This window comes from Pygocentrus nattereri, chromosome 27, assembly GCF_015220715.1.
Source record: "Pygocentrus nattereri isolate fPygNat1 chromosome 27, fPygNat1.pri, whole genome shotgun sequence".
Classification (NCBI taxonomy): Eukaryota; Metazoa; Chordata; class Actinopteri; order Characiformes; family Serrasalmidae; genus Pygocentrus; species Pygocentrus nattereri.
The window spans coordinates 15,179,711-15,205,521 of NC_051237.1; the positions used below are offsets into that span (position 1 = coordinate 15,179,711).

At 40.5% G+C, this 25,811-nt stretch overlaps 2 protein-coding genes and 1 long non-coding RNA gene across 7 annotated transcripts in view; 2 read left to right on the forward strand and 1 right to left on the reverse strand.

Moving 5' to 3' along the window:
- Positions 1–4,517: 4,517 nt before the first annotated feature.
- Positions 4,518–14,017, reverse strand: LOC108433135. The gene is made up of 3 exons (XR_001858274.2): positions 13,878–14,017; positions 13,604–13,709; positions 4,518–4,577 (listed from the first exon to the last, which is right to left on the reverse strand). It is a non-coding gene; the product is annotated as an uncharacterized LOC108433135 (long non-coding RNA).
- Positions 9,901–12,621, forward strand: psmg3 (proteasome (prosome, macropain) assembly chaperone 3). Of its 2 annotated transcripts, none has more exons than XM_037535430.1 (3): positions 9,901–10,006; positions 11,816–12,046; positions 12,132–12,621. In XM_037535430.1, exons 2-3 carry the CDS (start codon positions 11,831–11,833, stop codon positions 12,282–12,284), a joined length of 369 nt encoding a protein of 122 aa, XP_037391327.1. In that variant the 5' UTR covers positions 9,901–10,006; positions 11,816–11,830; the 3' UTR covers positions 12,285–12,621. The 2 variants fall into 2 exon arrangements, with proteins under 2 accessions (XP_037391327.1, XP_037391328.1); XM_037535431.1 differs by lacking the exon at positions 9,901–10,006 and adding an exon at positions 10,089–10,465.
- Positions 13,988–25,811, forward strand: part of tmem184a (transmembrane protein 184a) — a 28,485-nt gene continuing 16,661 nt past the window's right edge. For 3 of the 4 annotated variants that reach the window (XM_017707495.2, XM_017707496.2, XM_017707498.2), the window contains exons 1-3: positions 13,988–14,126; positions 21,778–21,935; positions 22,297–22,530. In XM_017707495.2, the coding sequence (XP_017562984.1) occupies positions 22,297–22,530 (234 nt within the window). In that variant the 5' untranslated portion in view covers positions 13,988–14,126; positions 21,778–21,935. Of the gene's footprint in view, positions 14,127–21,131; positions 21,153–21,777; positions 21,936–22,296; positions 22,531–25,811 lie in introns of those variants that run through there. The other variant, XM_017707497.2, reaches the window with a different exon arrangement.

Here is a 25,811-nt window from a genome sequence, read left to right on the forward strand (position 1 = left end):
GCGCAACACACACTGACACGCCACCACCACGTCAGTGCTGAGACGTGAGACATACACACACACACACACACACACACACACACACACATATACACTTACACACACACACACATTTTTTAAAATTATAGTACTTTACATACATATTTATGTAAATATAAATATCAATAAAAAGTTTTGCTCATGTTTACCAGAGGTGCTAAATTTGCAGGAGATATATATATATATATATATATATATATATATATATATATATATATATATATATATATATATATACATACACACACACACACACACACACACACACACACACACACACACACACACAATGTACTAAAATCAGTGCCTTTTGTTATAACCATTACCGAACTGCAAATGAAGCAAGCATTTGCCTTTGTAAATTTGCCAAACACTGCCCCAGTACACACTGACTTCAGGGTTTTGTTCCAATGAAAATTAATAAAACTAAGAATTAACCAAATCAAGCAGGACCCATTACAGGGAAAAAGCAATGAAATAAACTGGTCCTGAGGTAGGTATTAAAGGTACAGTAATTGTTTTGGAAATACTGCAGCTGCATAAGAGGAATAATTAATAAGAGGAAATACTGCAGCTGCAACGTCTCGCATTCAGAAATATTCACTGCACGTCATCAGTTGGAAAGTTTACATGCACAGCGTAAAAAAGCACCTGCTTTCTGAGAATTGTGTTGTGAAGGCCAGCATTTCTCATATGGCAGTGTGTTAGGCTCACTGAACAGGTATATGAGGGTGCTATCTGCAATGCTGCACAGCACTCTAGTGGTCACTAGGGGAAAGCATGTGTGTATGCATTTGTGTGTGTGCGCAGTCTTACAAACGCATACATGTGTGTTTTTGTGTAGGCATGTGCTTTTATTGATAGGCAGCTCCTCTTATTTCATGAATGAACCTTTGACAGTGGCATCCAGATGGCAGAAGAGCAATTTTCATTACTTGTATTGTTGCGCTCCACTTAAGTCATGAATCTAGTCTTACAAAATCAATAAGATTTCCATCCTAAGGGACCGAGACACAATTTATCCCAGAGACGTAATGGATATAACAGTCCATTCAGGCACTATCAAAGACACTGATGATCTATTCCTCGTGATGTAAACAGGCATGAATATGCATCACACAAGTTTATGGTGGTTCTGAAATGAAGGAAGGAAGCAGCATTTTATAATTGTTGGATAATTACGTTCACTATATACAGAATCCACATCGCCTCTGTTCACTGCTGTAAGTCTGTGTGCCGGAGTCTCAATGAGGCATGGCTGTCTGCAGGGGGTGATGTGTCATATGAGTGCATTTCTGCATAATCCAGGAGGCTAGCGACCCATAGAGCCTCCTATTAACCTCCGCCTGTCCTTCTTCCACTCCTTCCAGGACTTGCCCTAAGCCTAGACCTTTTGATTCAGACACTGCCACACTGAAAAACAAGCTCTGTGCTCCAAGCATGGTTTCTGAAACAGCAGCCGGGCCTCTGTACATCAAGATTCGCCATATACCAGGTCTGCGCTGTACGGTATGATGTTAAAAAGCTGGTACAAGGCAGTTGCTAAACCTTTCCTGCTAATTTCACACACTTTTCGCTCATGTCTCATCAGTGCGCATAATTACTCGCCACAGCTATGGGACAAAAACCGCTTTAATGAGCCCATTTCAAGTCATATCGCCTCCGTCGAGTGAATTGGCCATGTCCATCATTTCTGTATAATCCTCTCCTCATTAGAAGAACGGCTGGAGAAGGAGCGGAGCTGAGCCGGGACAAAAGAGTGGAGGTGTGAGAGCGCCACTGCCACTGTATGGAGGTTGAAATGTAGTTTTAATTAAATCCCGCCAGCCAATCAGCCTTTATCTCTCCGCCATGGGAGCAGGAAAGGCAGTCCGAATGCCATGCGCCTTTCCACCAGAACATAAAACAGATATTAAAACGATAGCCCTCTTCCACATGCTGAAGCTCATGAACAATGGATGTGGTTTGTTCTTCCCTTTATTAGGCATGATAGGCAGCTCGCTTTCAGTCCTCCCCCGGATTAGAGCCCTGATGGTGTTTTAGAAGCATGAGGCGCTTAACCCAGCGCTGAGGGGGCTAACCATCCTCTTCACAGAAAATGGCTGGTTTGAGATTCACTTGGCTGGAAGACTCTCATGTTCACCAATGACTGTCCAACATTCTACTGTTGACAAACTGATTCTGCTTGCCAGAATTGCCCAGTTGTGTCATGTTATTTCTCAAGGCTGATACAATAACTCTGCATTTACTTTAATTGATATCACTAATCATCATGACATTCGGTGAATGATGATGATAGATGATCAATTACACAAGTGGATTTTCTGAGTCTTGTGCGCGTGGAAGAACCAAATAATTTGCATTTTTTTGTATGTGACCCTTGCCTCACCCGTTTTCGTTGTCAGCCCTTTAATTTGCTGATGAATCGGCCGTCTTTGCTGTCTTTGACATGTTAAGCTTGGCTCATCTCTAAAAAGGCCTTTAGCTTGTTGAAAAATCATCTCGCGCAAGCTAATAATTCCACCAAACAGACCTGTGAGCTGTACACTGTGGCAGACTGATTTCTCTGTGTCATAAAAAGAATACTAGACCAGTCAATTACACGAGCACACAAATCACCATTGCTGCTGTTGTTGCATAAAGCCCTACACAGGCACATGCAAATGACCAGAGGAGGGTGAACTGGCTTTAGGAGAGTGTCTCAATGAAGAAAAGCCATGTGCTCGTTACAAATGAAAACGCCCTAAAATACGGCTTGCGGACCTTTTAAAGAAATTGCATGGGAGCATGGGATGCTCAGCTCTGGGCCAGTGGGAATAACGATAAACAGGCGGTAATCAAGTCGAATGACCGCAGACCTTCATCCTACCCTAAAGAACCCATTCATTTCCACCCATTCATTTCCACCCCACTGTGTAAGCATGGATGAATATGTAAGTGAAGAGAATCCATCTTCGGCAGGTCTTTCCAACAACACTGCATAATGCAAGCAAATAGGATTTGTAGCAGAGCTTAGGATATCCTGAGATGACATTCTGATGAACAAAAATATGCAACTTAAGTGAATAAATCAAAGGATAAGAGCACTAGGATTCATACAGTACTTTCAATCTCAGTCTGACAACTGATCAACCTGGATCTGCAGTATCTGTGAAACAAGGAAGAGGCTAAATGCTACAAAACAGAGCTAAAGCTCCATTCACCTGTCAAATGCAAAGACTGTACACACTGCTTGGGTGGGAGACAGAGAACGACAGGCAAAAAGCAAGAGAAGTAGAAGGAGAGAGAGGGAGGGAGGGAGACAGCAGAGAGTAGAGTGCAGAGACCTGCCACGGTTAGTCAAATGAAAGGAGAAGCAGGGCGAGTGATGAAAGTGCAGACACGGCAACTTCTTTCAGGTGGCTGAGCCTTCAGAATAAGTCTGCTGGAGCATTGGCAGGCTGGTGCAAAAAGAAAACCCTCTGTGAACATGACACACTCTGTCAAACAAACCAGCCTCAGCAAAAGTATGAGATCCACAGGACCCTTGGACAGGACAAGGCAAGCAAAGAACCATAGAAGATTTGCTTTTAAAGAGGTTCACCTTAAATTCTCTTTGTTTAGACAACCAAAGGGCATTAATGCAGACAGTAAGCTTTTAATAACACTTAATCCATGGAATACATCTACTGCCAAAGTTAAATTAGAGCTCAAGTCTTCCTCAGACGTTGGCATTGCTATGGAGACATGGATGAAGATTAGAAATGCATACTCCTCTCCCTTAAAGGGCTGCAAGATGTAACCAAAGTCAGTTAGTGTGGTTTGTTGTAGAGAAACTTACCTACTCAAATTTCTTTATAGTGCAGTACAGGCCTTTACAGACTCCTGGTTCCTATCATACAAACACAGCCAATACATTTATAACCAAATGGCTGTTTAAAATGGCCAGTTTCTTGTGATAGCTGTCTGTGATGCAGCTATTAGAGGCATTAAACTCTTCAGATGTCTAGATACTATGACTTGCTAAGTTTCTCTAAGATTAAGTGTTTTACATCAAACCACTCTGTATGGCTTTGTTTCCATTTTAACCTTTGAATTATGCAGAATACTGAAAAATGAAATTCCCCATTAAGTCAATACACTACAGGTGAATACGGTAGATGGAGTAAAACAATGGATATCACAATGAATCTTTGACATTTGTTTAATGATATTCCTACAAAAACATTAAAGTATTAGTACTTTTTGTATTGGAAATTGGGCGGCGCGGTGGGTAGCGCTGTCACCTCACAGCGAGGGGGGCCTGGGTTCAATTCCCCGTCCTCTCTTTGTGAAGTTTGCATGTTCTCCCTGTGTCTCCCCGTGGGTTTCCTCCAGGTGCTCCGGTTTCTTCCCACAGTCCAAAGATGTGCAGTCAGGCCGATTGGACGTGCTAAATTGCCCTTGGGTGTGAGTGCCTGTCTGCCCTGTGATGGACTGGCGACCTGTCCAGGGTGTATCCTGCCTTCTGCCTGATGACCGCTGGGATAGGCTCCAGCTCCCCGCCACCCCCCGCGACCCTGAGGGAGAAGCGGCATGGAAAATGGATGCATTGGAAGCTTTGCTGAAATTACAATTAAGTATACAAAGGAGACATTATTTACTTAAATATGCAGCAATATGAATCTCATTATTTTATTGCTGAATGTAAAAAAGTCTGATTTTGAAAAAAAAGTTTTTTTTAAATGGGCATCAGAGCTAAACTAGACTCTTAAAAAGGTGGTTCTTCAAGGGTTCTTAAGTAAAGACAATAGTTTTATATAGAACCATGTACAATCATAGAACCATTTGCATTCTTGAGCAACTCTGAGCACTGAAATGGTTCTTCAGACTGATGGAGAATGTGTTGTGTATGGTTCTATTTAGAACCTTTTTGAAAATGGTTCTATAGAGCACCCAAAAGGGTTCTGATATTGTTATAATTTCAAGCTTGTGACAATAGAAGAAACCTTTTTGGTGCTATACAGAACACTTTTCTATATACACTATATTTCCAAAAGTATTCGCTCGTCTGCCTTCACACGCATATGAACTTGAGTGAGATCCCATTCTTAATCCATAGGGTTGAATATGATGTCGGCCCACCCTTTGTAGCTTTAACAGCTTCAACTCCTCTGGGAAGGCTTTCCACAAGGGTTATGAAAGTGTTTATGGGAATTTTTGACCATTCTTCCAGAAGCGCATTTCTGAGGTCAGACACTGATGTTGGACGAGAAGGCCTGGCTCACAGTCTCCGCTCTAATTCATCCCAAAGGTGTTCTGTCGGGTTGAGGTCAGGACTCTGTGCAGGGCAGTCAAGTTCTTCCACACCAAACTAGCTCACCAATGTCTTTATGCACCTTGCTTTGTGCACTGGTGCATATTCATGTTGGAACAGGAAGGCCATCCCCAAACTGTTCCCACAAAGTTGGGAGCAAGAAATTGTCCAAAATCTATTGGTCTGGTGAAGCATTAAGAGTTCCTTTCACTGGAACTAAGGGGCCAAAAGTTGGCAAGTTCTGCGCACCATACACCTCGGCATCTTTGTTATAATACCACTGGCAGTTGACTGTGGAATATTTAGCAGTGAGGAAATTCCTGAGCTCCAGGGAGCGACCCATTCTTTTACCAAAAGTATTCACTCACCCATCCAAATCATTGAATTCAGGTGTTCCAGTCACTTCCATGACCACAGGTGTATAAAACACCTATGAAGCATCTAGTCCTGCAGAGTGCTTTTACAAACATTTGTAATATAGTGTATCTTTATCCAAGACCCATCTTTTTTTAAAAGCTCACCCAATAAGATCTCAGGGAAGATGCATCATTTTTGTGAACGTTGTTGTTATTACAAAGAAAATGTATTTGGATATTCAAGTTACATTCTACAGAAAACAAGATTTTTAATGATTTCAAGTATTTGTGGCAAGTGTGGGCGGAGCTAAGCCTCCATTAAGCGGCTGTTTCTTCTGCTATTATTATAATTAGACGTGAGTAATGCAAATTGTCTACACATGCTGAAATAAACATATTTCTGTTGAGTTTTAACATTTTTATGATTTCATTATAAGGCATGTTACAGATGCAATTCATCCAAAAATCTGAAACATGGGTGAAGGGACCAAAACATGCCTGTAGTGTCTTGCCTAAATGAGTTTTGATTATATTTACCTTTCATAAATCAACTAAATGATCATGAAGAGATCTATCTGAATAACTATGAAAAGCTCCATCTGAATCCATTGCTGTGGAAACACCTAACCCACTGTAATAATGATATGCTGAAGGCAAATTTAATGATGGCACATTAAAAATTAAACTTAAAACGAATGCAATTCAAGAAAGTTAGAAAACTTACCTGCCAGAGAGAGACAGAGAGAGAAAGAGAGAGAAACCCAGAGGCTGTGTTTAAAGGAACGGAAGCACAATCATCCCTTCCATCATCATCACCCGCTCTGCAGCTCTCCATTTCACTTAAGTCTAAATCACTGTGAAATCATATCACCTATTTCAAAGCATGATGAGACAGCCCCAACTGTACGGCTGAGGGAAAATATTATGCAGCACGATATGTTCCAATTACAGAAAGGGTTTTCAAGAATCTGTAGCTAAAAGGCAGTGCTGTGCAGAAAACGGTCCTCATCTACTTAAAGATGCTTCAATTACAGCCTTATTAAATTTTAAAGAGTTTTTATGGCTACCCTGCAGCCGGGGAAAGGTCAAGCCTGTCACAGAGAGATTAAAAGTTCACTAACATAACTATTTTAATAGCCTCAGTGCAGAGGTGCACATTCAACAGCTTTCTCGGACAGTTTTGACAACTGAAGCTTTAGAGAGTATCAAGTATTAATAGGGAGTTTGCGTTTTGGTATACAGTGTTATTGATGACACTCTGTATCCGTTTAAAGTAAACCACTATAATTACCTTTGAATCCCAAATTGAGATCCACTCTCCATTTGCTTGGTAGATGACCATCAGGCAAACAGTCTCCTCCAATAATATATTGAAGCTTTATATATTATAAAATGTATTTAAATATATTATAATATTTATCTTACATTGAAGAATTTAGTAACTAAAAAATTAAACATTCAAAGCAATACACTAAAGCATCAAATATGAGAAATATTAAAGGAACAATGTGTAATCTAATTACGGAACCCTTAAAATGAACATGATGTCATTAGAGATACTGGCGTCTGTACCATTCCAACGCCCCAGATTGCCAGATATAAAACACACTGACAGGGAAAGAGCATGCTGAAGTCATGGAAGGAAGCAAACAAACTGGATCTTGACCTAAAAAGCCTCTGCATGACTGGAGACGTAGTAAAACGAGAGGAAATGCTGGCAATGAATTTGAAACCTGGAGGCCCATGGAGCTCAGAAAGACTTTAGGATGGAAGCATTGAGGCTCAGCTAAGGTTGGCTAACTTTAATTCATTGCGGCTACTAAAGATGGGCATTTTAAGTCATTTCACTCTGTGGTCTGTGTGCATCTGGTTCATCATATTTTTGTTGGTATTTTCCCCATTCCACCTTAAATGTTGCAATAGCTACATTCCGGCATCTGAGGCACTTAAGATGAAACAGGAAAATTGCAACAGAAAGCTGGCGAACAGGCTGAGGTGCCAGAATGTAAGTGCTGCACCATTTAAGGTGGGAAGGAAAAATCTGAACAAGAAGCTGTCGAATAAGAAGCTGACTACAGCTTCTTCGAGGCAGCGAGTATTTTCTGAGCAATATATTTTCAGGACAATGGGCTTAGCTGTGGCTCCCACACATAGCCAGCCATGCCACTTAAGGTGTAGGACTCGTTGTCACTTGTCAACTTGTTGAAGTTTAAGGTTATGCCCATGCATGTAGGTTCAGTGTCCTCAACTTGGCAACCCATCTGAGCTTTGAGTCTTTTGAATTTGGACTGAAATGGGTTTTGTACTGTACCCATTTTAAACACTTCCTGCCAGTATTACATTTTGTGTCTTTAGCCTCAGCTAATTGATAAAACAGCAGGGTAAACATCACAGTTTTCCAAGGCTATCAACTTTAGGTAAAAAAAAGTAGGCCTACTTTATGAACAAATGTTTGCTCTTTCAATGATGACATCTTTATCTGGTTATGCAATCCTGGCTAGTTACTTATGCAAAAGAAGGTCAAGACATAAGGAACCAATTTGTTTAGCAAGTTAAAATATCATAAAACTGCAGGAAGGGTTAATAACACATTTTTTAATTATTTTGATTTGCTTAATGTAATGCAAGACTGTATTGGAAATGGTTTGCCTTTCATACCAACCACAGGTGCCAAAACTCTGCTCCATTGCACTCCAGCCCAATTTAATGGCTTTTACATTTTGCACCAACACACAATTTTTCATAATTCACCATATATCCAAATACAGAGGTCACTTCAGTCACTGTTCCTATTGAAACACTAACCAGTTGAATAGCCTTTGCAACTGAATCTCCTGCCATCTATATCCCCCAGTAATAAACTCTACCAAAATCACTTAAATCTTTTCCTCTTCCCATCTTGATCCAAAATCCAGGTTAACTGGGCCTGCTCAGCACTTTTATGCCAAAGAACATGGCAGGATGTTAATTTCTTAATTGCATCATGATGCAGTACAAACTTCTGGAAGCATGTGCACTCTTATGTTCAGCTTTTCCTTTGTCACTCACCCACAGGTCTAGAATTAGTAGTATTAAGCATTACAGCATGCACATTTGAATGTACACCACCATTAGCTTGGTGGAAATTAGCCTTATTGTAGCAGTAATGAGAGAAACAAAGGCTACTTCCAAAGTGAGGGTCCCCATGTTAGAACTTCACAGACTAATGGATGATGATTCTTTACAAACGTGTCTCTCCCTTTCCTCTGCCTTCACACTACAGTAAATTCGTACTCTCAGAGGTAAATTCATTCAGAGCTTCTGCCCCAAAGTTCCAGCCCTACACTCTCAGAAAAAAAAAAAAAATGAAACTGTCACTGGGGCAGTTCTCATCTGGGGTGGGGTGGTACCCTCAAGGGTACATCTCAGTATCTTTAGTCAGGGAACATAATTGTACCCTAATCAATTACAAATCATACTGTATAAGTTATATTGACTCCACACACCCCTTCTTGTCTCCAGGCCTTTTATTTTATTGCTCTGTTTTTTACTGCAATTTGATTCTGTTCATTTTTCTAAGCAAATGTAATGAGATATTGCAGTTTCACTTCCCCTGAAAAGAATGTTAAGATTTGCAAACTGCTAAGATTTTGCTCATAGAGGCATAAATAAACTTGTACGATTAGCTGTTCACATATAACATCTAAACTGCATAAATGGCATAAATAACGATCAATGTGTACAAATCACAGAATAGATGCAGGCAACTAACGCACACTAAAACATTTCTGCTGACCAACAGACTGATGATGTAATCCTCTCCATGGAACGCAGGCTGCATCCAACAAGACATATCATTACAGCAAACGAATGCATGTACTGTTTTGTACATTTTGTATGGTAGTATGCAGTACTGGATGTAGCCTATGGTCTCCTTATCTCACTTTGATCTATGTCTCCAGAAAATATCAGTGCTGACAGACGTTCAGCAGATTTTATCTAATACTTATTTGACCTATAAATCCTGGCCATGAAATTGCCCACTCTCCATTCTAACCCCTACGCCCTTTCCTCAAGTGTCACTCAGGACGTAATAAGGTATTGAATAAAGTAATTACTATTAATTAATTAATTCCAGGTGCTTCATAGTGATTGAAATAGTTACATTAATAAATCTTTGGGAAAAAAGATTTTTTTAAATAAACTTCATTCATGCACTATTAGGCAGTGCGCATGCCTGCTCGAGGCGCAGATCTACAAAACACTCCGGCTATGCAGCGATGCCCACGCATGCGGTGTAAATCCGTCGCGCTGCCTTAAGTGAACGCATGCAGAGTGTTTATGAGAACATAAACCGGTAGGTGAAGCGGCGGTGAGAACGTTCACATTTATTCAGCGTATTCTTGTTTTTTTTGTATATATTCGGATCAAATCTGTTATAAATTGACGAGATCTCGCGTTGTATTTCTGCTCGGTAGAAAGCCTCGGTGTTTCCTGTGCTCCGAGCCCGGCTTCAGCTGCTCCTCTCGGCCGCGGAGATGGGGCCTACTCTGGCTAGTAGTGCCATGGCATTAGCAAGTGTAGCACGATAAAAATGAATGAAAAACATATTACACTTATTATTTCTGTTTCTGGCAGATACTGAATACTCGTTTACCACTTCAGATGAAGTATGTGGGAAGACCGTGGTAGGAAAAAGCACAAAGCTGGTGCACTAATACGACAAAAATCTTCTAGTTCTTGTGCTAGTTAGGTTATGTAGGGTTAGCTAGGTTAGCTAGTCACCCTGCTGGCTGCATTCCAGTTGTTTAAAAAAGTAAAAATGCTCTAAAAGTTTGCGTTAAAAATGCATTTTACTTTGTCCGTTGGACGGCTTTTCGTGCAGAATTAACGGGGAGAAGTCAGGATTTCTAGATACTTTATTACAGGCAAATAAATCTCATTAAGGTTCACACCGAGATAGTTTCTAATTAGTCGGTTACCTGCTTATTGATTATACAGTGAAACACCTGCTTCTCTGCTCAGCATGATCATTTTCAAATGTCCAGAAGTGTCTAGGTTACATTCTGGCCAAAAAAATAATGTTAATTCCTGTGTTATTGTAGTATTTTGTTGGGCAGCACTGCATCCCTCGTCCCCAATGACTTGCCAATTCAATTTTTTTACATTAGCGTTCTTACTGTACCCAGTAATATGCACATTATATCACAGTCACTGGGAACTCTATTGGGGCTCAACGAATCCAGACTCTTGAGGCTCATAAATCTGCAATGTCATCTAGTGATATGGCTTTTTTTTTTTTTTTCTAGGTCAGTGCTATATGTCCTTCCCAAAGCATTTCCAGTCCTTTTAAAATGTTCTTCCACCTTCAGGATACATCATCAGAGGAAGGTTTTCCTAGTCTTACAGCAGCATTGTACAACATCTTTTTCATTCTTTTGGTAGCCTCTGCTATGACGTCCTTGCTAGAAATACCAAGCTACTTATAACTAGCTGAAGCTATTGTTGCCGATGTGTGACGTGGGGCCGTAAAGTGTTACGCAGTCCTTGTGAGAGGCTTCCTGCCCACTCCAAAGTTACATAGCGCTATACAGGTGTTCCAGGCCCAGAGTCACAATGACAGAGATGCCATGCTTCCTAATATAACTTGGTGTACAATCAAAAACGATTTTGAAACTTATTTTAAGATAAAATTGTTACATAACATTGCAGTATTATGTAGCAATTTTACATTACTGTACCTGTAAGAGGCTAGTGAGCACTTTATTAGTCCCACAAACGGGGAAATTCCACCTCCGCATTGAACCCGTCTGTGAAGTGAAACACCACATACACACTAGTGAATAGACACACACACACTAGGGGGCAGTGAGCACACTTGCCCGGAGCGGTGGGCAGCCCTATCCATGGCGCCCAGGGAGCAGTTGGGGGTTAGGTGTCTTGCTCAAGGACACCTCAGTCATGTGCTGTCTGCTCTGGGGATCGAACCGGCGACCTTCCGGTCACAGGGCCAGTTCCCTAACCTCCAGCCCACGACTGCCCCTTATAGTGGATGACGTGATGGTTAATTTTTTTTCCATTTCGGTTGCAGTGTCCATTTAGCTACTACAGATGAGTAAAACCTACAGCTTTGCTGACACTTATTTCTGTATGGCTGTTCTTTCAGGTGACAAGACTTGCTATGGCACATCAACCATTCATCAAAACAAGGCAAACAGAGAAAACTGTCAATGGAATTTCAACTCAAGTTGTTTGCACAGAATTCAGCAATTACATCTTCATCGTCCTTACACAGTATGGGAAGATCGGGACTCTTGTATCTGTAACACCTGATGCAAGATGCAGTGACATCAGCACACCCATGTTTACTACTAAGGTGCTCCTAGGAAAAGATGAGGTACAGCAACGGTAGAACGGCAGAATATAAAGTGCAGTGGCAGAATATAATTTGTGTTTCATATTCACTCTCTTCCTTTTCACAGGCTCTCACGCATGTTTATGCCAAAAATATTGCAACATTTGTGTCGCAAGAAGCAGGAAATCGACCCGTTCTTTTGGGACTTGCACTCAAGGACTGCAGTGCTGAAAATATGAAAACTCTTAAAGATATGATCAAAAGCTGCCAAGTGTGGTGACCAGAAGGAGTTATGGAAAATATTCACGAGACAGTTTATGGCACAAAATAATAATTCTTGTGAATATTTTTTAAATCGATTAACTGTCATCTTTTTATGTGTTTGACGTGTTAAGTTTCAATGTTTTTTTTCTTCAGTGTCACTGTGGAAATGATATTGAATGCAGATTTGTAGGATTTTAAGAGGACCATCACTGAATTTCTTCACTATGGAGAGGAATTTGTGACATTGAAAAGCAGTCTCTAATGTCTAATGTCCCACACGGGACATTACTTTCCCACAGCGACATGCAAAATACATGTTAAAATGAATAAACGAAACCTACATTACATCATCACATCGCTTGACCTCTTTTTGTACTTCAAACATGTTGAAATGTAAACAAAACAGTGGAACACGCTGCACATATGAGAGCGTTTAAACAGTAATATGTGGAAAACGTGCCAACATTAAAAGTTAAGCAGTGTTCATCTACCGACTGTTCTTAAGAAGAAATTTCTTAAAACCCTTTTATATGTAGCCCTGCTAAAATAATGCATGCCACGCCGTTTTAACGCATGGGAACGAGGTCCTAACGCGTGGCCACGACTTAGTAAGGTGTTGAAATGAGCTCATGCCTTACTAAGTTGTGGCCATGCGTTATTTTTTTTATTGAAACAGGAGGTCACCAGCAGGGCTCTGTTCTTTAAGGGCTCTTTGTTCTTTCTCTGTTCTTTTATGCAGTTTTTGCAAAGATTCTGACAGTCGCCAATGTTTTCTATTAAGGGATTTGTTCTTAGGTAAGAACAGACTCGACACACTCAAGAGCACACGGGTGCGAACAGTTATGAACAGTATGCATCACGTTATGCATCTGACAGACTTTGTCTTGGGCCCTTTATCAAGAACACATTTAAGAACTAACTTGGGGTGATATTGGTGAATGAGTCCCACCTGCACGGTGGAAAACAATTGCTATCCTTATCCTCAAGGTAGATTGTATTCAGGTCTGGCATGAATCCAGCATTTCGTTTTTAAAATGCAAATCTTCATGTGCTGTTCTTAGGTCAAGAGGTCGAGCCACAGCCACATGTAAACAGTGTCAAAGAGGTTATTCCCCATTTTGCCGTGTGTTGTAGAAAAGTCTGGCCATGCATTGCATTTTACATTATTCATTGTAGCGATTTCCTTTGAATTTGGCATGAATTCCTCTCCATACTTCACAACTGTCGTCTTCCTTATGGTTTTATTAGAGTGGATTTGTGCGCATGCGTGCTGAGTGGATATGAGCTTAAGGAAAGGCAGGTTTCTGCAGCTGCAGGACCAACAGGTGCGCTTACCTTACAAGTTGGGCCCGAGGCCACGTGATCACAAGGCTGCCGTCGTTAGGTCACGTGGACAGGCTGTGTGTTTGTGTGTCAGGAGCTTCTACCTGAACGGAGGAGCCTGCGAGGAAAACGATTCAGCACCTTAAAACTTTTAAAGAGAACACGAGAGCGCGGTTTCATGTCGTGATGAGTGGCCGAGTGGCCCAGTAGGTGTGTTTTAAACGTCGCTTGCGTGTTATCGTGAAGCGAGCTGAGCTCATGGTGGACTTCGATCTGTCCGACCTACCTGTCGACCAAACGAGGAAGTTGAGAGTCAGTTGAGGGGCGAGGAAGAGTTTCTCCTGATGGCAGCTTTTACCTCGAGGTTTCCTTCGGAGTGAGTGCGCACACGGGTTATGCCCTGAAACCGCCGTTGGAGAAAGTTGGAGGAAACGGGGACTTTTCGAGGGCGGTGTTGGTGAGGCTCCCCGGCAGCGCTGCCTCAGCGAAGGGCGGGTGAAGTGAGGCAACAGGTGTCCGCCGTGTCACTGAGAGGGTGAGTGGCGAGCGCGTCGTTTTCCATCGCTCGGGTTGTAAGTTGTGCCTAAAAACGTCTAAAATGTGGCCGAAAGATGAAACTTCGGGCCACTTGAGCAACAAAAAAGCACCTTTTTCCCTGAGCGTGTGGACACAAGACGGCACCTCCAGCCCGACTCCATTGCTCTGTGCAGTGAGGCTCGGTGTAGGTGACGCCAGGGTGAGCGTCTCGTTAATGAGCTGAATTGGGCTGTTTAACTGAGGAGTGAGCGAGATTTCACCATATTTAAATTGGCACCATGCGGGCTGAGCGTGAGACTAATGAGCGTCTGTGGACGGAGTAAAGCTCGTTTGTTGTCCTCTTAATTAGCTGCCTTTCTTTCCTGAGCTCCTCTCTCAGCGTCCAGTTAAGGCCAGTGAAGGACATGCACAGATACAGCATCTGCAGGAAACCTACAGTCAGTGTGTCCTACACACTTTACAAGAACACGGTTCTTCAGTTCCACAGTCTTTATAGAACCAGCTCATGCTCAAATGGATCTTTGCTTGGTGAAATGGTTATTCAGACAGATGGTTCTAGAAGAGGTTCTGCTGCTATCAAGTTTGTAATGCTAGAACCCTTTTTGGTGCTATATAGAACCATTTTCAAACATTCTGTGTGTGTGTGTATATGTTATATAATATGTGTACTGTCTGTGTATATAGAGATAGTTAGGTGTGTGTGTGTGTGTGTCTGTCTAATATATAGATGTGTGTGTGTGTGTGTGTGTGTGTGTGTGTGTGTATATATATATATATATATATATATATATATATATATATATATATATAAATTAGTGTGTGTGTGTGTGTGTGTGTGTGTATGTATATATATATATATATATATATATATATATATATATATATATATATATATATATATGTATGTGTATATATATATATATATATATATATATATATATATATATATATATGTATGTGTGTATATATATATATATATATATATATATATATATATATATGTATGTGTATATATATATATATATATATATATATATATATATATATATATATATGTGTGTGTATGTATATATTTATATATATATATATATATATATATATATATATATTAGTGTGTGTGTATATATACACTGCTCAAAAAAATAAAGGGAACACTCAAATAACACATCCTAGATCTGAATGAATTAAATATTCTCATTGAATACTTTGTTCTGTACAAAGTTGAATGTGCTGACAACAAAATCGCACAAAAATCATCAATGGAAATCAAATTTATTAACCAATGGAGGCCTGGATTTGGAGTCACACACAAAATTAAAGTGGAAAAACACACGACAGGCTGATCCAACTTTGATGTAATGTCCTTAAAACAAGTCAAAATGAGGCTCAGTATTGTGTGTGGCCTCCATGTGCCTGTATGACCTCCCTACAATGGGCCCTCATACCATCCTCATGGAGTCGCTTTCTAACCGTTTGTGCAGACACATGCACATTTGTGGCCTGCTGGAGGTAATTTTGGTCATTCAAAAGTGACCAAAACATCAGCCAGAAAACAGAAAGGTACTGAGAAGTGGTCTGTGGTCCCCACCTGCAGAACCAGTCCTTTATTGAGTGTGTCTTGCTAATTGCCAGTAATTTCCACCTGTTGTTTGTTCCATTTGCACAACAGCTGTGAAACTGATTGTCAATCAGTGTTGCTTCCTAAGTGGACAGTTTGATTTCACAGAAGTAAAAGAAATTTACTTGGAGTTATATTGTGTTGTTTAAGTGTTCCCTTTATTTTTATGAGCTATATATATATATATTTATTTATTTTAGTACAGACCAAAAGTTTGGACACACCTTCTCATTCAAAGAGTTTTCTTTATTTTCATGACTATGAAAATTGTAGATTCACACTGAAGGCATCAAAACTATGAATTAACATATGTGGAATTATATACTTAACAAAAGTGTGAAACAACTGAACATATGTCTTATATTCTAGGTTCTTCAAAGTAGCCACCTTTTGCTTTGATTACTGCTTCGCACACTCTTGGCATTCTCTTGAGCTTCAAGAGGTAGTCACCTGAAATGGTCTTCCAACAGTCTTGAAGGAGTTCCCAGAGATGCTTAGCACTTGTTGGCCCTTTTGCCTTCACTCTGCGGTCCAGCTCACCCCAAACCATCTCGATTGGGTTCAGGACTGTGGAGGCCAGGTCATCTGGCGCAGCACACCATCACTCTCCTTCTTGGTCAAATAGCCCTTACACAGCCTGGAGGTGTGTTTGGGGTCATTGTCCTGTTGAAAAATAGATGATGGTCAAACTAAACGCCAACCGAATGGAATAGCATGCCGCTGCAAGATGCTGTGGTAGCCATGCTGGTTCAGTATGCCTTCAATTTTGAATAAATCCCCAACAGTGTCACCAGCAAAGCACCATCACACCTCCTCCTCCTCCATGCTTTACGGTGGCAACAAGTCTCTTCTGCTTGTTGCCTGTCCTTAGCAGTGGTTTCCTAGCAGCTGTTTTACCATGAAGGCCTGATGCACAGTCTCATCTTAACAGCTGTTCTAGAGATGCGTCTGCTGCTAGAACTCTGTGTGCCATTGACCTGGTCTCTAATCTGAGCTGCTGTTTATCTGTGATTTCTGAGGCTGGTGACTCGGATGAACTTATCCTCCGCAGCAGCGGTGACTCTTGGTCCTCCTTTCCTGGGGCAGTCCTCATGTGAGCCAGTTTCTTTGTAGCGCTTGATGGTTTTTGCGACTGCACTTGGAGACACTTCCAAAGTTTTCCCAATTCTTTGGGCTGACTGACCTTCATTTCTTAAAGTAATGATGGCCACTTGTTTTTCTTTACTTAGCTGCTTTTTTCTTGCCATAATACAAATTCTAACAGTCTATTCAGTAGGACTATCAACTGTGTATCCACCTCACTTCTGCACAACACAACTGATGGTCCCAACCCCATTTATAAGGCAAGAAATCCCACTTATTAAACCTGACAGGGCACACCTGTGAAGTGAAGACCATTTCAGGTGACTACCTCTTGAAGCTCATCAAGAGAATGCCAAGAGTGTACGAAGCAGTAATCAAAGCAAAAGGTGGCTACTTTGAAGAACCTAGAATATAAGACATATTTTCAGTTGTTTCACACTTTTTTTATTAAGAATATAATTCCATAGTTTCATAGTTTTGATGCCTTCAGTGTGAATCTACAATTTTCATAGTCATGAAAATAAAGAAAACTCTTTGAATGAGAAGGTGTGTCCAAACTTTTGGTCTGTACATATATATGTATATGTATGTATGTCTAATGTCTGTGTATATAGATATATAGATACAGAAGTATGTAGGAGCAGACATTGGTTAAGCGCTGTTCTTCTCTTTTTGTAATTGTTTTGCTACACACTTAGAACTGATGGCTATTCAAGGGTTCTTTTGTAAAGAAAATGGTTCCGTTTAGAGCTGTGAGCTCGTGAAGAACCCTTTGCACGTTTAGAGAGTTCTTTGCATCCTGAAAGGGTTCTTCAGATTAATGGAGAAATGGTTCCATAGAGAACCTTTTTGAAAAAGGTTCTTTATGGCACCAAAAAGGGTTCTTCTGTTGTGTCAAACTTGACATCATAATAATAGAAGAACCCTTTTTGGTGCTATATGAAACCCTTTTCAAAAAAGGTTCTATATAGATTTATCCACAGCACATCGTCCATCAAGCTGAACAAATCTATATCTTTATGATGCAAAGAACCCTTTAATCAAGCAGAGAGGGTTCTTTGAGTGTTCATTGTTCTATTTAAAACTAGTATCTTTCCTAAAAAAAACCCTGAAGAACCAGTTTAAGAGTGTGTAAAATTGATGTGATGGCGCTCAAATGTCAGGTGGTGTCCAGGTGCTGTGACCTGAAATTAAACAAAGACATTTCTAAGCTAAAAGTGACTGAAATGCAGGTAAAAGTAGCTCTCCTTCTTCATAAATACACTTTAAGAGGAAGCATTATCACCGAAAAGTAGAAATCAGAGACCAACCTTTCAAGTATGTTATTTTTCAGTGCAAGCAAAAACACCAGAACACGTATTTAACCATTAATACTAAACCACTACTGAATATAATGTAACATTTTTCCATGTCCACCATTTGCCTTCATTAAATCTTTCATTTTTCCGAGAGACTTGTTTACAGTTTTTCAGAGAAATCTGCAGGGATATTCTTCCGCAACTCCAAGGTTCAATGTTCCTGCTTCTCATGGTCCAAGCAACCCGAATTGCCAATTTAGACACGTCATCCCATAGAAACCTAGTCTCCACGTCTCAGATGTCGAGTTTGTGTTCTCCTGCAAATTCTCTCCTTTTTTTTTTTTGTCCATATACTTTTTTTTCAGTAATGGCTTATTAACAGCTTAGCGTTGATATCTCCTCAAAATGTCATTTAGCCATTTAGATGCCCATTAGCAATTTGCTGGGCAGCTGAGCTGAGGTGTGTCTGTGTAGCTTATGTCAGTTTAAAGGTAACACTGACACAATCAGTGACTCAGAGGGGTGCAGCTTGGATTGGGAGGAGGCAGCTGGAACTTGTTTGATTTAAGGTTGTAATGATGGGAGAGATAAAGTGGCAGTCGGCGCACAAAAGTAAAATGAAATACTGATAGGTTTCTTATTATTCGTAGTGTTGGAGGCTTTCTTATACTTTTCTGTTAATTATGTTTCCTGCTGTTTTCTGACCAGCTAATATATACAGGGGTGTGAAAAAGTGTTTGCCCCCTTCCTGATTTCTTCTTCTTTTGCATGTTTGTCACACTTAAATGTTTCAGATCACCAAACAAATTTAAGTATTAGACGAAGATAACACAAGTAAACACACAATGCAGTTTATAAATGAAGGTCTTTATTATCAAGGGGAAAAGAAATCCAAACCTACAGGGCCCTGTGTGAAAAGTGATTGCCCCCAAAACCTCATAACTGCTTGGGCCACCCATGGCAGCTACAACTGCAATGAAGCATTTGCGATAACTGGCAATGAGTCTTTTACAGCGCTGTGGAGGAATTTTGGCCCACTCATCTTTGTGGAATTGTTGTAATTCATCCACATTGGAGGGGTTCCAAGCATGAACCGGCTTTTTAAGATCATGCCACAGCATCTCAATCGGATTCAGGTCAGGACTTTGATTAGGCCACTCTGAAGTGTTAGTTTTGTTTTTCTTAAGCCATTCAGAGGTGGACTTGCTGGTGTGTTTTGGATCATTGTCTTGTTGCACAACCCAAGTGCGCTTCAGCCTGAGGTCACGAACAGTTGGCCGGGCATTCTCCTTCAGGATTTTTTGGAAGACAACAGAATTCATGGTTCCAGCAAGTCTTTCGGGTTCTGAAGCAACAAAACAGCCCCAGACCATCACACTACCACCACCATATTTTACTGTTGGTATGATGTTCCTTTTCTGAAATGCTGTTATTTCTATGCCAGATGTAATGGGACATACACCTTCCAAAAAGTTCAACTTTTGTCTCGTCAGTCCAAAGAGTATTCTCCCAAAAGTCTTGAGGATCATCAAGACGTTTTCTGGCAAAACTGAGACGAGCCTTTGTGTTCTTTTTACTCAGCAGTGGTTTTTCGTCTTGGTGCTGTTGGCCATGCAGGCCATTTTTGCCCAGTCTCTTTCTTATGGTGGAGTCATGAAGACATTAAAGACCTTCATTTATAAACTGCATTTTGTGTTTACTTGGTATCTTTGTCTAAAATTTAAATTAGTTTGGTGATCTGAAACATTTGTGTGACAACAAACATGCAAAAGAAGAAGAAATACATAATGTAATAGTACATAATGACTATATTGAGTGGATACTTTTGCATAGTAGGCCTTCTGCATGCGTATGCTAAATCTGTCAAATTTAACTGCTTTTTATGGCCATAGTGAGCCACAGGTAATGCCTGATATTTGTAAATATGAGTGGTAAATAAACATTTCATTCCATCTGTTGTCTTAATTAAGCCCTCCTAGCCAAGAATGTTTTACCAGGAAAAAAAAATCATTAGAGCAGACCATCCCACCTGAATTTTTTTGGTTTCTTTAATAATGCCATTGAAAAATGATTTTTCTGTGCTAATGTAAAAGACTGCAGAAGTGCAAAAATAGAAACAGCACCACTTAATTATTAAATTGTGCTAATAGTGGTTACTTTTAAATATCCTTTCGAGGGACTCAAACTGTGCATGCACAACAATGTTTGTAACAAAAAACCAATAATTAAAACATAACCATCGTAATTAGTGATATTCTTTTAAGAATAGCGAGCAGCTTCCTGGAAGCTCATAAGCAACTCTCAGTTTAAATAATGTGCAAGCTTGACCTCCTTACATTAAGAAACATGCAAAACCACAAAGTTCTTTACAGATTTCTTAAAAGGAACACAAGCCTATCTACTGTTTCAGGCTTGAGAGATGCCCTCTGACAGGTAACAGTTTTCCTAGTTGTACTGCTTTATTTGATTGCACCTGTAATTCGACTCAACTTACACTTTACATGAATTTGTTCAACCTCCTTTAAAATCTGTACCAATTCCATACCAGTGACCACCTTACTTTGGTATGAGCTCATTCCTCTGTTTTCCTGAGTGTTTTTTCTGCTGCATGTGGCTGAGGTCATGCATAGACCTCAGAAAGGTGCCGTTTTTTATTTAAGATGCGTTTTTCGTTCATCTTGAAAAATTTGAAAAGTTTTTGTTGATATTTTAATTAAAGTAATTAAAGCAATGTAAACTTATACAATCTCGATTGTCACATTTCTAACGTTGTGTGAAAATGTTAATTCAAATTAGTCAAATTAATCGTGAAAATTGTCAAACTATTTCCTCGTTATCTCAAAATCAAGAGCAGGTATATTAGGTCTTAGTAGCTCATGGCCACCTTCTTCTTCTTTCGGCTGCTCCCTTTAGGTGTCGCCACAGCGGATCATCTGCCTCCATCTTGCCCTATCCACTGCGTCCTCTACTTTCACACCAACCATCTCCATGTCCACCTTCACTACAGCCATAAACCTTCTCTGAGGTCTACCTCTTCTCCTTCTAACCGGCAGCTCCATCTCCAACGTTCTTTGACCAATATATCCACTATTCCTCCTCAACACATGTCCAAACCATCTCAACCTGGCCTCTCTGGCTTTATCTCCAAACTGCTCCACCTTCACTGTCCCTCTGATCTGCTCATTTCTAATCTTGTCCATCCTTGTCACTCCCAACGAAAATCTCAGCATCTTCATCTCCGCCACCTCCAGCTCAGCCTCCTGTCTTTTAGACAGAGCCACAGTCTCCAAACCATACATCATAGCAGGATGCACTACGGTCTTGTAAACCTTCCCTTTCACTCTTGCTGCTGTCCTTCTGTCACACATCAGCCCTGACACCTGTCTCCACCCACTCCATCCTGCCTGCACCCTCTTCCTCACCTCTTTGCTACCTAAGCAGTTAAAATAAGCCACATTTCCAGGCACTCCTTATTTTTACAGTATTGAAAAATGTATTGTTTTGAGACACAGCCGTCTCCTATCGCTGCAGATTATGAATTTTGTGACTCTTTATACCCCTTACTTATAAACCTTTTGAGTTGAGAATTTATTTTTCAAATTGTAAATGCAGTAAAGCACAAACTGACAGCTGTTTTCCTTCTTACAAAGACTGAGAAAGACGAGGCCTGTGGTTTGCTATCGATGCAGTTCGTGGCCCACTGGCCCCACCACACTTCCCTTGTGACCTCCACTGGTGGGCCCACTCACAGTTTGCTCACAGAATTGCATATATCTGCTGGTGGCTGTCTGCTGACAGGCAGTGAAAGGTGAGCGACTTGCCAACCAAATACAAAATTGTGTCTCTTAGATGTAGATGAAAAGATCACTGAACATGTTTTTCACCTCTCTGGTATTTCGTATTAACATTTATATTGGCTTTCTACAGACATGACTGCGCTTTAAGTAGTGACAGCGTAAAAAGCTCACATCTTATTTCATGCAGGAGTCAAGGTTACATTTCGGGTTGCTTTCTATTAAAGTGATTCAAGCTATGTAGCCAGCTTTTTCTCTAGTAGCAAGCCAGAAATGTGTAAACAACATTCTAACCAAAATGTAAGAAAAAGGTGATGTTACTTAGTCGGCCACTGTGCAGTGTATATCATAATCCCAGTGTTTTTGACTTCACAGATGAATGAATCATTGGAGGAGATTGCTAACAGTACAGTGATGATGGCTTCAGACCACAGTGTTCAGGATTCATCTTCACTGTTGGTGTCAAACTTAAGTCGCATGGGTAATATGACCATAATCATATCAAAAAACGGGACGCCAGAGGAGGACCAGATCTTCCTGAACACAACTGCTGCCCAGGCTCTCTCAGGGATATTTGTTTGGTCTGCCTTGCTCATCACTTGTCACCAGGTAAGCTGCTTTTTAGCTTGGAGTTGGAGTAGGGCTTGGTATCAAAACCTAACGACACCGACTCACTTGTTTTGAGTAGAGAAAGGATCTGTCTCAGTCAACACAGTCAAGTAGTCAGTTTTATCGGCACCAGTGAGCCAATAGGCATGCACGATTCAAAATATAGACTGCTGATTGGCTGTCTTAATTAAAAGCTCAAAAGCACAAAAACAATTAGCACAAGTGTCTGAGAACACTGGGTTTTTGTAAGCTGTTTGGGTTACAAAAGAGCTTTTAAGAAAGAATTAATATTGAAATACAATTACAAATGAATACAAAAGGAATCGTGTCATGATTGTACCATAGATGTAGAGTTGAATTTGTAACTTGTATTTAGAGGAAACGTATAGACAAATATCATAATGTAAGTATTGTTCATGAATCAATAATAAGTCAATCAGACGACATTCAGCCCTACCCATACATTGACTTCCAAATGCATTGCTCGATGTGTCTGTGTAAATTCAACCTAACCCAGTCATTCATTCTAGTTTTTAAGCCTCGGATTTACAAAAGCCTAATATAACAAAATAGGAGCTCACTGCTGCTCTTAAAGCTGCGTCTTGGGAAGGTTATGAAAGCCTGGGTGAAACGCCTGCCAAGAGAGGTGAGGAAAAATCTCAGCATTGAAGAGCACAGGAGGAGCTGGCAACGTTAATGGCCGTGGCTCATTGAAAACAGGAAAATATAAAGCAAATAGCCTAGGCGGAGGACAGGAGCTTTGTGTGGAGCTGCTTGCTGCTCCCTTTCTCCACCCTTGCCACAGGGCTCCAGACTATCCACGTCAAATCAGTATAATATGGTGTAATTTGAGCCACCCTACTTTTCTAAACAGCCATGAAAACACTCACCTCATCCTAGTCTTTTCTCACATTGCCTCTGAAGGTGCAGGTGACACAGTGCAATACAAAGTTAAATAAATCCCTGCCAGCTGGTGCCAGGCAGGGATTGTTACTTCCTTATTACAGTGTTATCCATTAAGAATGCTGTCAGCTGTCCTTGTCCAACCAGCGCTGGCTTGGAGCATTGAATGAAGTGAGTTGCCCAAGCTGATAAGAGGATGTTGTAAACACGGTGAATGCTGGTGTAATGGAGAGTCACTGTTTACTACTAGTGTGCTAAACTCTTTATAGCTGTTTGATTCTATCAGTTTTGTTTTCAATCAAAAAGTCTTTTAAAGCTACGTGTATTGTAACGATTGCCTACATGTATTGTACTACTGCGCATGTGCGAGGGAGTTGTAGCCCCTCCGTGCAAGATGGTGAGCTGCTGTAGCTGAGTTATCTGGACAGTGATGGTGACCTATCATTAAATACGTCTTCTACCCCGCATGGAGTGTATTCCTGTCTGTGTGCCTCCAAAGAAGCCAGGAATCCTTGCTATCTCTTCTACCCCCCCCCCCCCCCCCCACCTCTTTTTTTCACCATTACAGTATGTTAAATAAATTATTGTGCTAGAGGCTACTTTTTCAAGCAGAGATCAAGTGTACTCTGGGCAAAGCTACAATATTACTGTATTTTTATTGAAAAACAATTTTCGGCTAGGCTTATGCTGACCATCCCTGAGGATTTTTATGTCCAGCTAAGAGACAGTGAATAGAATCTAACAGAGTATTACTAGAATCTAGGCGAAAGTGAATCACGGTCTCCCGTGTCTGAATGATCTCAGAGTGGAAATATAAACGAAACTCACTCATTATGATGAAACCCATAACAGGAGCTGTAGATGGCTCTGCCCTTTTCAACATTGGAAATGTTTAGCAGGTTTTTTTTTCTTTTTCTTAGTCTTTACCAGATGTAACTATTGTAATATGCCATCAAAGCTGAGTGGAGCAGTCGAAATCCATGCTCAACGTAGTGTTTCTGCTGCTATTGGTAAAAGTGAAAGGACCTTTCCACAAAACAAAAGTATAAAAGGAACTGATATAAAACTGCTTTAGTACTGAATTAGTCTTAGAACAGCAATGAACATTCAAGATATACAGAAGGTGTTTTTCGGGATTCTTTTGGTCTAAAATAAAATACTGAAGCTCCTGAGTTAGAGGAGTGACCAATCATAAGTTGCCGTCATCAAAAAACTATGGAAGTAGTTATTAAAAAAAAGAAAAAAGTTGCAAAATGTTAATGACTAAATAATTATGACTCATCTTACTGAGTAAATGTAGGTAATTGGTACCCACCTCTAATGTCAGGATACTAATTGAATTTGCATATTGGCCATGGGTTTGTTTTTGTTTGTTTTTTCCTAATTTTTCTAACGTTTAGCCTAGATTTTGTCATTGGTCATACTTAGTGCGTGTTTCATTAGATCACACTGCACATGCATTTTTGTTAGTACCTAATAACATAACTAATGTTGAGTGGATGTTTTAGGAGATAAAGTCATGCACTATGAATATAGCCTCACCTTATGTTTCTAGCTGAAGCAGTTATTTATAGACATGTAATTATTATAGAATATTCATTTTCTTAAAGGTGATGGGATGCCAAATCGATTTTCACTGGTTTTGCTGACACATCCCATGCGCACCTTTCTTGCTGTAGACTACATGACCCATGGAAAACTGGTAATATAGAATATGCGTCTCAAGGATGTGTTATGTAATTGGACTGCTGGGATTGTAGGGATGGTAGAAGGGGTCAGAAAAAGAATTTCTTCCACACAATGCCTGGAGTGCACCTGGAGGACATGTTTTGATTGCCTCCGAAGCTTCTCGTCCTCCCTCCGAACGTCTAATGCCTTTGAGAGGCAGCAGGTTTTGACGCAGCTAAACAATGTTAGGCTGGTGTTCAGCAGCTGAAAAATGAGTGTCTGTGAACTGGTGTTCCTCTGCGTATAATTATTATCTTCATGCCGGCAGTCCCGTTTTGCTTCTCAGACCAGCAGCCAAGCAATTTGTCCACGACCATTTCTTCCAAGGCATGGCAGACAGTAGCCTGTTGCGAACTGGTGGAAAGGATTGTGTGGGGAAAACTTATGTAAATTGTGAAGAGATTAAAGCAGCTCTCATTGCTTTTAGTATTCTGCTGTCCTCCTCTTGATTTCTCTCTGAAAGATTCTGTTATTGCTGTTCGCAGTTCTCTGTGCATGCTAAAAGGGTAAGCTTGAGATTGTATTTCTGAAACACTTTGTTCTTGAGGCACTGATTTGGATCAATAGCGTTGCTATCCGTGCCCAAGACTAACAAGACGCAAACTATGAATTCAGACTTCTGAATTAACTTCTACTTGAAGCCAAAAGCA

Bases quoted from the DNA above. Each gene is read 5' to 3' on its own strand.
- psmg3 (XM_037535430.1), top strand. From the start codon at position 11,831: ATGGCACATCAACCATTCATCAAAACAAGGCAAACAGAGAAAACTGTC. The intron at 12,047-12,131 runs GTACAGCAACGG...TCCTTTTCACAG, and splicing joins TGCTCCTAGGAAAAGATGAG to GCTCTCACGCATGTTTATGC.